This window comes from Triturus cristatus, chromosome 5_2 (genome assembly GCF_964204655.1).
Source record: "Triturus cristatus chromosome 5_2, aTriCri1.1, whole genome shotgun sequence".
NCBI lineage: Eukaryota > Metazoa > Chordata > Amphibia > Caudata > Salamandridae > Triturus > Triturus cristatus.
This window is the reverse complement of record NC_140588.1, coordinates 420,232,163-420,246,468: the sequence shown is the minus strand read 5'-3', so window position 1 is coordinate 420,246,468 and position 14,306 is coordinate 420,232,163. Positions and strand designations below refer to the sequence as shown.

Genomic DNA, 14,306 nt, shown 5'->3' with positions numbered 1-14,306 from the left:
TCACCTTACTTTGGAAATATGTCCACTGCCTAAAATGAACCTTTTAATTTACTACTTAATATTTTGAGCAACCAGCATGCACATCAAATATTTATAGCTGTGTATTTTATGTTTATTTTTGCTTAAAAGAAAATTGATCATTGATGCAGTTTGGCCTACTTTTAACATTTCATTTACTTTCTTAACATTTTGGTCACCTTTGGCCAAAACCATTTAAAAGGTAATGTACCAAACCACAAAAGCTTGACAGAGTCAGCCATCCTTATCAGTGCCTTTTAAATAATTCAAAGAAGTGGTTAGAAGAATCTGAAAACAGAGAATACATTTGCAGACCTGAGTGTATTCAGTGGTTCACCGGGTGTGGAGAATGATTACTTAGACTTTTATTTTTATCTTTTCAGATTGTTTTCACCATTACTTTCTGGCTCTTGCTCCGGCAACACCTCACAGAGCAGAAAGCACTGAAGATAAAAGAAGCAATGTTGTCAGAGGTCAAAGTTGGCACTGAAGAGAAAGGTATATTTTTTCAGAAAGTGGGTTAACTTGGTAGCAAAGTATCATGACCATCCGCATACCAATGGCACATGCCACATGTTATCTATCCAGAAGTTTTTAATATTGAACTTCTTCAAATCATTAATTTCAAAATAATTGTTGATTAATGCATTATCACAAAGAACTGCATATTAGTACTTGGGGAGTTACAATATTTCTAAAGGAAGACAAAACATGATTATTTCTGCATATAGCTGATTGTCAGTTATAGTCCTTTTTAGGTCTCACCTGACCCAGCGCATGCGCTGGTCTGGCGAGACTTATTAAGAGAGCTCCAAAAAGTGCTACCAGGCCAGCCTAGAGCACCAGTGCATGTGCGCGGGCGCGCGCCACTTTTACCGCGATTACTTTCACTTTCGCGGAAGCACGGCTGCTTTGATGTTTGATCGCGATCACTTTCACTTTTGGGGCCGCACGGCATAGCCAATAGGTCTCGCTTTTGGGACCTTATAAGTGTTTAGTTATGCAACTGTTGCATGGCTAAACACTTATAAGGTCCCAAAGGCGAGACCTATTGGCTATGCCAATGCTTGTTATCCTTGGATGCTAGATAAGACAATTTTGAGTTTAATTCTCCTCCTTCTCTGTGTGATTCAAGAGAAAGAACTGTAGGATATCAGAAACATTGGTATGGTTTAGGGAAACTAGTTAGAACAATGCTAGTCACAAAAAGTCATCCAGCCCATCCATCAGTTACTTTATTACTGTGTGGGTGTGTGCTTTCTTGTACTGGAGTGAGTACTGCACATAAAGTATAAAGTATCACATGCTTCCCTTTCACTTGAAATGTTTCTGACAGTAGCAGGGGAAGAGAAGGATAGTGATTAGCAAGACTTACAATTCAACTGTTAAAGCTGAAGAAGTGACAGAAGTCACACTAAACATAAAATGACTGCACATGACTGGGATTTGTTCATATTGGTACATTCATTGAATGACCAAAAATGGGCTGGCTGAGACTTCCACTTCAAAATCCAGTGAAGCACATGCTTTTGTATCACAAAATAATTGGCAATATTGCCAAAACAATGGACATTATAAAGAGAATGCAACAATTTACTTTAACTATATTGATATTCGTCAGACAATAACCTGATATAACTTTCAAACAAATGATGTAAAGCAAAGCTTCTTGTGCAGATATTTGCCTCGTGGACTGAGCCAATAATGAAGTCTTTGGACTAGTATAGTGATGTCTGACTGAAAAGAGAAGGAAAATGCTAAACATATGATTTATTTATGACTTTATATTGCAAAGAACCTGCAAACTGAATACCCTACTGAAAATATCAGTATTTAGTTTGGAGTTCACAGATCAGGCACCAATGCACTTTGTAAGAACAATATTTCCTAATTACAATTAATTAATTTTTGCTGATCTTTAATGGCTGTCAACTTTATAATTTGTTTTTGTTTCCTACTAATTACATTTATTCTTATAAATATTCTGTTTTTAATGCTGCAGTTACACAATGTTAGAGACACTAATTGATGTATTCCATAATCAACTATTTCCTAATGAGCTACAATTGCCATTTTTCCATTCATTCTTATTATTCTCTGCAGATTTTGCCTTTCCATCCTATTTTTAAATTTGTTCTTCAAAACAAACACTTCTGTGACAAGCCTTATAACCCACACAATATGTATAAATCGTCTGGTGGGAATGGAAAATCCCCCTTGTTCAAAGAAAGTACTGAAACCAAAGGCAGAATTTCCTCCCTGTAATTGTAGTATTTATGAGGATATTGTTCCAGTGGATTCTCCTCCAGAATTAGCACTTCTTCAAGAAAGTGGAGAATTTCACCATTGTCACCAAGCTCTACAGCAGACACTTAGGGGTCTATTACGATGGCGGGCGGACGGAAAAAGGGACCACCCGCCATATGTGCGGCGGTCCCGCGATTGGGATTAGGATGCACCTGCCACACTGGCGGGCACATCCTGCATTTTTTACATTGCGGCAGGCGGTGCTGTCATCAGCACCCGCCGCAATGCAAAAAAGGCATGTTGTGCATTTGCATGCACAACGTGACAGGCACCGCATGGTGCCTGTCACCTTGTGCATGCAAAGCAGGGGGGTACCATAGGTACTCCCATGTGCACCCCCCACGCCCCGAGCACCCTGGGGGCCCGCAACGGGCCCCCAAAGAAAAAATCGCATGCCTTTCCATGGCGGAGTCTCCGCCATGGAAAGGCAATTCACTGCCATGATACTAATATGGATGGCGGCGACCTCCATATTCCTGGACTTTTTCACCCGGTAGGCAATCGGGCGGATTGCCTACCGGCAGAAAACCGGCTGTCGGACTTCCTGTCCACTGGGGTCCCCCCGCCATCGTAATGAGGCGGGGGAAAAGTAATGTGGGCGGTGACTTTTGGCAAGCGGATCGCCACCGCCATACGGGCGGTGGCGATCCGCCCGCTATAATAATAGACCCCAAAGTATCTTGCACTTTTGGTAATGCCATCTTGTTTGCATTTTAAGACGTCTTTTGGGTGCTAATTGATTCTACATTTTGAGGAGAACCACGATCTTTGTGCAGGATTTGCAAAGGTATCGGAATTTCAAGTTTTGTACTAAACACCACTCCTCCTCAATTTTCCCCTGACTGACTTCAGCCATCCAAACCTGCTGAAATTTACTGTGGGGAAAATGCCCCGAAGAAGGCAAAATAGGAAATTCGGTGTTAAATAATGATTCAGCCTCTTATGCCTCATTTCCAAATGGAACACTCATATAAGGAGGTATTTATTGCACCCAGTAATACCTCACCTGATGTAGTAGTAATTACAGAATGGGTAAAATAAGCTCTCTATTCAATTTAAATCATAATGAGGGTCTTAATCTATTGAGTGCTTAGCTCAGTGTGACATAGTTTCTCTTCCATGAATCTATGAATTGATTGTGTTTGTTCTTACAGAGGAGGAGGTACCAGAGTTAGAAGATGAAGAAGGAGAGGACAAGGACATCATGAAGGTCCTTGGGAACCTTGTGATGGCCATGTTCATCAAGTATTGGATCTATGTCTGTGGTGGCATGTTCTTCTTTGTCAGCTTTGAAGGGAGAATTGTCATGTACAAGATTATATACATGATGCTGTTCCTGTTCTGCGTGGCCCTGTATCAGGTACTGATGGAATTTATTGATGTTACCACATGAATACTCTTTAGCAATATAAATAAATGTAAATGGTATGTTGCTGCACAGCAGGCACTATTTTGTCCAGAGCCTATGAGGATGGTATATTGTTTTCATTTAACTGTATTTGCATTGAATGTTACCATACTTTTATCCATGTCTGTACCACATGCTTTTAGAAAGTTTTGTAAGCGTTTCTAGCTGGATATCACAGGAAATAGTGTCTCATAAAGAGCAAGAATTTGAAAATGACATTCATCATGCTCTTCAATAGTTGAGTATTGTATTTCTCTGAAAATATAACTAATCCATTGGTTACTCAGGTGCCCCACTCATGGTTTTCTACAGATCCTGCTGCTCTTTATAAGCAACTTTGTCATTTCCCAACTCATATTGCGTAGCTAGTTGCCTGATGAAAATGAACTTGTTCGATGAATAAAGTAGTGTTTCAAAAATCATAGTTCCAGTGTTTTAGTACCACTATAGGAAAATGTTATAAGGAATGCCAGGAATTGATTAATACCCTTATGCCCTCTCTCCACACCCAACCCTTTCATTTGCTGCTTTGCCCTGATGAGAGTGCTACAAAAAATTCTCCCATCGCTTCCTAAACTGACCAGGCCGCTGGTAGTAAGGAGTACTATCCTCAGCCGATTGGATTATTGTAATGCCTTGTTGCTGGAGTCTCCTAAATATTTGATGGGGAAACTCCAGAGAATTCAGTCAGCTGGCACTAATCAGACCTCGCCGGTCTTCATCATCTCAGGCCTTGGCCGAACTCCACTGGCTCCCAGTCGTGCGGAGGTTACAATTCAAATCATTGTGCATAGTTGTCAAAGCTCTACATCGCATTGGGCCCAAGCTGTTACAGAGCAGATTTGAATGGTATGCTCCCCCACGCAATCTTTGCTCTTCCTCAACCAAATTGGTGAGAGTATCCAGATTTAGAAGAGTTAGATCTGGTGGAAGAGCTTTTAGCATTGCAGCAGCTTCGGCGTGGAATAAACTCCCAACCGAGCTTAGTCAAATAGATGACCTGCTGCCATTCAGAAAGAAGTTGAAGACCTGGCTCTTTCCCAGGGCATAGTTTAGTGTCTTTTTTCGCTGTAACCGTCATCACACTCTAGGTTAACTGATCTCACGTGCTCTAGCGCCAGGATACCCGTAGGGTCACAGCGCGCTCTATAAATTCCGAATACAATTTGTCTATGCCTATGCAATCTCTCGCTGCTCCTCCTCATTCTCAATTGACAATTTCACATCCTTCTACTCATGAAAAAATACTAACGTTAGTTCATGCTATCTCCTCCTCACCCTTCTCTTCTTCTCTTTTTTACCACCTAATAGGACACCTGCCACACTCTTCCCAGCCTCCCTACTGAACTCTTCACCATCCTTTGATTGGTAAATCTATATTGTGCCCAACCAGTTTGCTCCACAGATATCCAAGTCCAACTTCCTGCTTAACCTCAACTGTTTGGGGTCTTCAATCACTTTGCATTGGCACCTATGCTCCTTTGAATATTGTATATAATCCCCTGATTTTAAAAACCTTCAGCCAGTCAAGCCTCCTCTGTTGTTAATGCCCAATTTCTTGTCTCGCCTTTTTCTCCAAACCTTTAAATGGCTGGCCTCAAATAGATTCACCCTTTACCACTCCACACATAACCTATTAAACCCCATACTCTTAGGCTTCCGTCAGCGACCCTGTATCAAGACTTCTCACTCTATCTGTCCAACTTCCTCTTGAGGACACATTGCAAGGTACATATCTAATCCAATAATTCACGTGTTCCAGCCAGTTCTCTTTGGCATGATTGGTCACAATAACCTTCTTTTAAACAGGTCAGTTTCTATGGTGAGACAATTATAGTCTGTCAGTAACAGAGGATCTTTCATTATCAAATGTGGCCTTATTACTGGGGGATGAAAGGTGGCACCTAACACTTGGGTGCCAAATATTCTTCCAGTGCTGTTGAAAAGTTCAAAAGTTAGAAGACAATTACAATTAAATGAAGTCAGAATTCACAGGCACATGCTTTGTCACTACTTTTGAGTCAAAGAAGGGATTAACGTGAAAAAAGATGTATTGATTTAATATAACACAGCACAAACATGCAAGTCACATGTTTCTCTTTGGTTCTGGGTTTTAGCCAGTTGTGTATTACATTTAAACATACGCTTACCTCTGTGATTTCGAAAAGTCTTTTTTTGATCTTCTGAAGTGCAAACCAGTTATGTCTAAATTTAAATCAGAATATGTGTTCACGTTTAGGGAATTTTATATAAACCAATATATCGAAAGGTAGATACAAAAAAAAAAATTAAAATCCAATGGAAACACAAGGCAACATGAGTGCGAGTGGATATTTTAATTTGCTTAATGAATAATGTAATTTGCTGTGTACACAACCTATGCTGAACATTCTCAGGCTGGGCAAAAGCAGCTTGCATATTTTTAAGGACTGTAAAAGGTGATTGACCAACACATGTTACGCACGTATGTTTTTCTTGATGAGCTATGCGTATTCAAAATCTATCCCTTCACTTACATCACACATACATAATCTCACACCTGTTTTAAGGGGGGGAGTGCATCAAAATGAGGTCTATTCTTAGCCATGTTTGATTTCATCTTGCCCTATACTCTAATGTGCAAACCTTTATGATCTTAAGTATACATCTTTACATTCTCATGATTTACTATACGTGAAAATGTTAGCACAATATTCTACATGACTGACCTTCTAAGGCCCATCCTCTTTTAAGGCCTGTCCTCTGGAATGTTGTCTCTGCACAAATATGGCATAATCGTTAGATTTATGTAGATATCATCAGACTTTTGTACTTGGTATATCATTTTTGCAAACCTTTTCATGCTGGAAATGTTTGCTGGGAGGTGCAGATGAGGGCAATTCGGGGTTAGTGCCACTTGGCAACTGTCATCTCTCCACTGCTCTCAACCTCTTCTCCTCACTCAGGAAATACCTCCGATCTCCCACCCCCTCTATCATGGCCAGGGGTCTAGCTTCGGGGGGAGGGGTGTTTGAAGTGTTACAGCCCCCTAATAAATGTATTCTCTAATAAATAGTTTGGTACAGGTGCTTTCAGTTGTGTATGGTGAGGTATCTGTCGGATTTCACCTGGGATTTTTACATACACACAGACAAGAGTACACACACTCTCCTCTCTGTTTTGCAGATCTTAAGACATGATGGTTATTTTACAAAAGAATGAGTTTTAAGTACCCCTAACTATCCCCACTCCTCTCCCTTTCCACTTACCCTAAAGCCCCCGTGCCGTGCTTCTCTTATCATTTAATTTTACCTGATAAGCCAGCGTGATTGTTGTAAAATCTGAAGCTCACCCCCCTCCAATTCTATTGGCCAAGCTACGCCACTAATCAAGGTCTGTTCACCACCTGGCTCAGCCCAGCTGTGTTGTGAGCCATGTCCCTTCCCTGGAATGGACTGCACAGCCTTGCCCACTCCCAGATCATGTTATGATTCTCTTTGGCACCTCTTTCACATGATGGCTGTGGGCGAGCTGCAGATTGTAGCTTTCTAAGGCTGCCACAATGATTTGCTAGTCCAGAACTTCCCACCTGCTCGAAACCCTGGTGCTGAAAATTATCATTTAAGTCAGGCTGATTGGGCTTTAACTTCACCTTGGAAAGTTGGGTGAAGTCGGGATTCTCTGCTTAACAATGCTATGGTTAAATAATTCTGGCTTCAGGTGAGGCAGGTGCAATTACTCTTTGCCACTCCTAATTACAATGCAAACATGGCACCTGTTCATAAAGTCATTTTCAAAACACCACTTGTTGCAGATCACCCCGCCTACAGGATACCATGTTTTCAGTGCTGTCCTTTTTGAATACTCTTGCCTGTCGCATTAGTAAAATTGGATCCATTATGACAAATAAATACTGCAAGTGAATGAGTTAAAAAAAAAAGTCCAGGACTTCAGCCATGTTGTCATACCAACATGGTGTGGTTTAGCACGTTCAACTATTACAAGAAAGCCCTCTAAAGCACCTGGAGGTATATTATACAAAGTGCCTATGGGCGCAACGGCTGTCTATGCTGTTGTTTGTACCCACGGGACACTTTAATGTTACAAAAGTGAACACAGTTGCTTGTACGACCCCTTCTGTAAAATAGATATCACCATCGCGCATATTGTGCCTGCACGCCCAGAGACGATTTAAGGCATTGTCAAAGTGGGCTCTGGCCCAGGGCTCCCGCCTTTCAGAGAGCCCCCTTAGAACCTGCTCTGTTCTGCAAAGAGTCTTGCCCTGTTGACTATGAAAAATTCTTAAACAGATTGTTTTAAGTACCGTTTTCCTTTAATTTATTTTTAATGTGGGTGGTATTTGACAATCTATTACAGACATTTTGTAGAGAAATGTTGTGTTTATTTTTCATACATCCATAAAAAAGATTTCTTTTAGCTCAAAACAGGACTGCACATGTGAGAAATGGGAGGGTGTCACAGAACGTATTTGCAATAATATCAGTGAGCTGTTGCTGTGTTACAATATTGAAAACACATCAATATCTCTGAATATTAGATGTAAACTAATTGAGAAATTGGAGGAGTGTCAGTGCACTCTCAGTCACCTGGCCAAATAGGGCATGAAATAGCTGAAATTAGATCATAAATTCAAATCTGAACAAGGGCCCCCAAAATACGATTGGTCCACGGCCCCCAAAATACTCAAGATGTCCCTGATTGCACCCATGCCACATTACAGACATGGCCGCAAGGGCAAACAAGTCATCAGTAGTTGCACTGATGGTCTGCCACCTTGATGTGGTACAGTGTCTCCCCCGAGGGCACCCCTTGGACGCAAGTAAATCCCCTGCAGTCAGTCAATGCACCCACCGGTGGGGAAGAGATGCCTGCACCACTTTAACAACCACTTTAACCATGAGGCGGGTCTCTGCCTGAAGTGTTTTCCTCACATACGTTGGTGTAAAACTCTGAATGGTGCATTGTTTCCTCACAAATTTTTATGTGGGAAAACTTGTGCTTGCAGAAATTATCACACAAGTTGGAATCCAAGTTCAGGCGCAAGGTGTGTTCCCAAATCAGGATTTCTAGCTTGATTGGAATGAGGACATTTGTGTGTAAACAGGGTATCATGCAATGTATGTTTTGCTTGGTGTTGCTGTGATGTGATACTTGACGGCTTTGCTTTTGTGTTTCCAGGTGCACTATGAATGGTGGAGGCGAATTCTAAAATATTTTTGGATGTCTGTGGTTGTTTACACTATGCTGGTGCTTGTCTTCATCTACACATATCAGTTCAAGTCATTTCCGTCACTTTGGATGAACATGACAGGGTTGGACGAGTATAAGTGAGTATTAGGGTCTGTTTAGCTTCACTCATCTGATGGATAAGCTCAATGCGTTTGTACTTTGTCTTTTGTTAAAATACTGACATTATTGGTTTCGGTCCAATCATACATTTAGCCTGTTCATGAGAATATATATCTCTCTCTTTTGCTTTTTGTGGGGTCTAGTTTAAATTCCCAGGTTTCTGAGGTGTTGTTATGTAACTGCTAGTGATGCACTGGCAGTTGAGGGAGAGGGCTTCCTCCAGATCTGCAATATTGCCCTTTACGGAACGGTTAACGAGGGCACTGGTTTGAATCAATCCCCTACTGCAGGGTATGCAATCACCTATGGTAACTTCGGCAGTCAATGAATAAATATCTGGCGTAATCCTGGTGTGCAGGCCCCGTTTTATGTTGGAAAAACATTCAGGAATGTCTCTATCCGGACATAGAGAGATGCAGAACACAGAGGGCCTCTCTGTTTACAATAGTTTAAAATATACATAGGACACAGTAAAGCCTGAATTGCATCCGGATAAAAACATGTTATTGATCCATTTCTTGATCTGGCAAGCATAAGAGATTAAATCGCCCTGGAAGATTGGAAATCTGTGACAATGCAGGCGCTCCAAAACGCAACTTGCCCCTTGAGTAGTCTCGCTAAATTTACATTTGGTATTAGATTTGCAAATGTGCTTTCAAAGCAGTGATAATAGAGATTTTAATCAATTCACGTTGTGATTTCTTCTTTTTCAGGCTGGCAGATCTTGGTCTCGAAACCTTTACAGTAACTGATCTCTTCACACGTATCTTTATCCCAACCTCCTTCCTTCTAGTGTGCATTTTACACCTTCATTATTTCCACGACCACTTCCTCCAGCTCACAGACCTAAAGTCTGTAACCAGCAAACAGGACAGCACCATTTACAGGTAATAGGAAGCTAAACGTTGCTCTTCGCTTATTAAGACAAATGCTCTAATCGAATATACTGATGGGTCAATCTTTTAAAGGACCCTGAAGAAGGACTGGTGAGTGTGGAGTATGTGGTTACTGCACTCCTGTTACTTCTAATGACTGCTTGCTTATGATTGTTTCTTGGTGTCAAAGGCAGCTATTAGATATCACTCCAAGTCATCAGGGGTTCAGCTGATCTTGGGTCCAATGACAGATATTACATACAGCTCTATACTGCCATCCTGGGTTGGACTGATTGCTGGCCATAGCGTCCCACAAAGGACCAGATTCACCAAGCTTTTTCAGGAGTAATTATATCTTACACTTGATTTATTTGTGATATATAATTACATTTCCAAGAGTAAGAAACACTTATTTGTTGAAAAAACATTTTGGTTGGTCCAAGAGATTTTGGACAATGTGAAGGATGTCTTCTAATGGTATATTTACTCTACACACAGAAACCATCAGCTCCTCTTGTTGTTATGTTACACATGAATAGGCATGAGTATAAAAAGGGAAATCCAATTCAATCAATTTATTGTCATGACATGATTTGCACTGTTTTTTTCTGAAGATAAAAGTAAGGTGATTTAACTTCCTTCATATCGCAAACAATCTCCAGTTCGAGTTGAGCCTACTGATTATTATTAGAGCCTCCTTTTTGTCTAAAGTGCAAATCAATCCCACAACAGGTAGCCATGCCTTAACTAATGTATTTGCAAAAGTTCCTTCAGAAAGTTAGTGTGCGTCTATGGTTTCACGTGATTTAGTAATTTAAGGGTGCCTAGAAATACATGGTATATTTTGCCATATTTTTGTAGCATATCTACCTTCACTAAATAGAAGTTAAACAGAAGGCAAATAGAGAATGCAGCAAGAAAACTAGCACAAACCCAGATTTACTAGTCCACACTCGTCAAGAGTGAGAGAACAGGAAAAAGAAATGAATGATTTAATGAAATCCTTATCTCTGCTGCCCAATAGCTCTGTGGACAATTTGGTAATGACAGGGTGTTCTTGATAGGAATTTTTTCAAATAAAGGTACCTAGGTGGCATTACTTATTAATGCCAAATTTGTTTAGATGATATCTTATCCATCCTCTAATTCTATTTGCTAATGATGGGATTCCACTAGTCCTCTATTAGTAGAGTGGTGACCCCCAACTCTTCATATAAAGTTGCAATTCCTAGCATAAATGATGCAGGAGATACCTGTCATGTGCATGCCAGATTAGAGCAGAATGCCCCTCTACACATTTGCAACATGATGCTTTATCTCTGATGGCACAAGGTGATCCATCAGATGTCCTCTAAAGCATTTTGAAATGAAAAGATATGGATACAATAGAGACCATTTTTAGAGGCCAAGAAAGCTACTTTTAGTAGACATGTCATGGCTCAAGTAATACATTAAACATCACAGCAACAATGCAAAATAATGCTATGGAAACTCTACTGTGTGAACTGCTGGATAATGGTAATCTAAAGTGTGTGTGTGTGTGCGTGCGTGCGTGCGTGCGTGTGTGTGTGTGTGTGTGTGTTTTAGTTAACTTGTGGGAAATGCTAACCAACCTCACTTTTCCCGATTGTGGCAAGTGAAAATAGAGACAAATATTATTTAAGGTATGAGAAGCTCAATCAGGGGAAGCTCTACCTCTATCCAGTCAGTGCTTTCAATTTTATTTACGAATGGTGCAATGTTTGCGTAGCTGTTGTTAGTTTTGTGGATAAAAAGTCAATGTTTCATTATCTGCGGATCACGATCACAGCACATGGCACAATTTGATTGAAATGGAAATCCAAAGGATTTAATGCATCAGTAGCAAAACGTGGTCAATGCAAATTATATATGTTACATCAGTGATTTATGGTAATATTTTTCCAATTCTACACCAACATTCTGTGTTTTTTCTCTGCCATATTTCTGTTAGTGGATCCAGATTGTAAGTAGCAGTCAGGTTAAACCATAGATGCTTACTTTGACTCCATCACTAATGTACCATGACTGCCAAATTTATCACACTTGACATTCTCATTGAGCTACATGCTTTAAAAGGTGATAATTCGAGTGCTGTGGCATCTGCATGTAAACACCTACCATGCAGTACTGCATTATCAGAGAACTTGTTGCGCAACAATTTAGCGTTGCCTCCACCAGCTTTGTCACTGACATCGGTCACAAATCACATTTGCATGAGGAAAGCCATTGGACTACTGTGGACGGTGGAAATCTTATAAAAGTTTATTCCATGTGCTGCTATGTGTTCATCTTCATATGGCAGCATGGTGGCCAGCCATCTTATACTCAAGAACTGATCTTGGGGAGTCAGTAAAATGCCACATAAGTACTCTTTCCCTTATTCCATTTTGGTGATAACACATAACCTTGCCCATATTTCACATGAAGGTTTTTAGGAGACTATTTGAAAGTCAGTTGGTACCTCAACTACCTATTCTTTTTCAGTTGCAAGCATACAGAAGTACAGGGCAAATTTATATTTCCCACAGATATAAGTACAAAAGTACCTTGCATTTTTCAATGCATAAATGTGATCCTATGTGTTTCAGTAGGAGTTGAGTTGTATTCCTGACCTTTCATAGAAACCAAATGCTTTACAAAAAATCGAGAACAATCAAATAATTTTTTCATATCTACACTACAACTGCAGTGGCGGCTCGCAGTGGGAGTGCTGCGGGGTGGTGGGGTGGGGCGGGAGATTGGCCGGTGGGGGGGTAGTGGAGTCGGACATACGACGTCCACGAGTAAAGTAAGTAAATAAATAAACAAAACTATTTACCTTGTGCTCTCTGCATCGCCGAGTTGACGATGCAGTGAGCGCAATGTAAATAGATTTATTTATTTATTTACTTACTTTACTCATGGACATTGTATGTCTGACTACACTACCCCTCCACCCTGCCCCTCCCCAGCCCCGCCCCACCACCCCGCAGCCCTCCCACTGCGAGCCGCCATTGTACAACTGACTATTATATGGGAGAGTTACATGCAAATAGAAGGTGTAATTCTGACCAAAAAAAAGTGGCAAGCATAAGGGAAACAAGCACATGGAATGTTCCTGTGAACATCACTGGTTTTGTCTACATAAGGTCAAAAGTGAGGAATCTAAAATCATCAGTTTGAATACGTAGGTACATTAGGAGTGAGGTGCAGCTCTGTGTCTTAGAGGAAACTCAAGGTGTTAGCCAGATAATGCGTTGTCACAGTACTGGCTTATACACCTTGGTAGACCCTGTAGAGGCCCATTAGCACAGGTCCTCCAAGCATCACCACTGACCAGTTTCCAATTTACAAAAGGTCATTAAACATCAGGCCTTGGCTTGTGAAAGGATAGAGACCATTATTTTGCTCCCCTGGGATTTGTACTGACACTATAAGCTCAGGATATCACATCATAGGATAACTCATTCCTGCTCATTTTAGCTGCTCTTATTTACTGCCATGTTTCTCATGCTTAGGGAGTCATTTGCCTGAAGTACATTGTTTACACTATGAAATAGTCCGCTTTATCCACACCTGTCCCCATTACTCTCCTCATGAGGTCCATATGTTTCTAGTCATATGAGTCTCTCTAATTATTTGTATTGTTCCTCTTACTAATTAACCAGTCCTCTTTTCAAGAGTTTGGCCCTCTCCTTCCTCAGTCTGGTGTATGCACACCTGGATCTTGTTCAAACTATAATTGAATCTCGCTCAGACCAGACTTTGTGTAGATTGCTGCCAATGTCTTGGATGTTCACAAGAATTATTGAAACATGTAGTATGAACTCCAACTGGTGAAAATCTTTAAGAAGGATTTGAACAAAGTCGACACAATGCTTGCAGAACTCCTGGTAACTCTTCATCCAAACAAACCACTTACCTCAAAAGGCACTACCTTATTGTCAATTTAAGTGTCACAATTTTAAGATTTGCAGTAAAATCTATGAATGCCCATCTTGTAAGAACTTATTTAGGCAAGCCAACAGATCTGGCATATATTTTACATGGACTAACACTTGGTTAGATGCAAAGTAAATCTGTGGAACACATTCACCAATAATAAATATACTGCTATACCAGATGAGCCAGTGCTCACTAAATGATGCTTCATTGGGGAAAATATGTTACTACAATTATCACAGGACAGGCAACACAAATAAGTATACAATTTAAATATGAATAGTCGTCTTTATGTTTTAACACTGTGCTATGTTACTCTCCTTACCATTCTCCCACTGGTTGTATATTTTGCACATTTGGGTATGCACTGGTACCTGCGAGTCATTTCTAAGCTTCGTCTTCGATGG

At 40.6% G+C, this 14,306-nt stretch overlaps 1 protein-coding gene across 3 annotated transcripts in view; it reads left to right on the top strand.

Annotated features, from left to right (window-relative positions):
- PIEZO2 (piezo type mechanosensitive ion channel component 2) overlaps window positions 1-14,306 on the top strand; it is a 1,161,909-nt gene that overhangs the window by 785,160 nt on the left and 362,443 nt on the right. For all 3 annotated transcript variants that reach the window (XM_085607342.1, XM_085607341.1, XM_085607340.1), the window contains 4 exons: window positions 402-516; window positions 3,480-3,685; window positions 8,912-9,060; window positions 9,796-9,969. In XM_085607342.1, coding sequence (XP_085463468.1) covers window positions 402-516; window positions 3,480-3,685; window positions 8,912-9,060; window positions 9,796-9,969 — 644 coding nt within the window. The remainder of the gene's footprint in view (window positions 1-401; window positions 517-3,479; window positions 3,686-8,911; window positions 9,061-9,795; window positions 9,970-14,306) is intronic.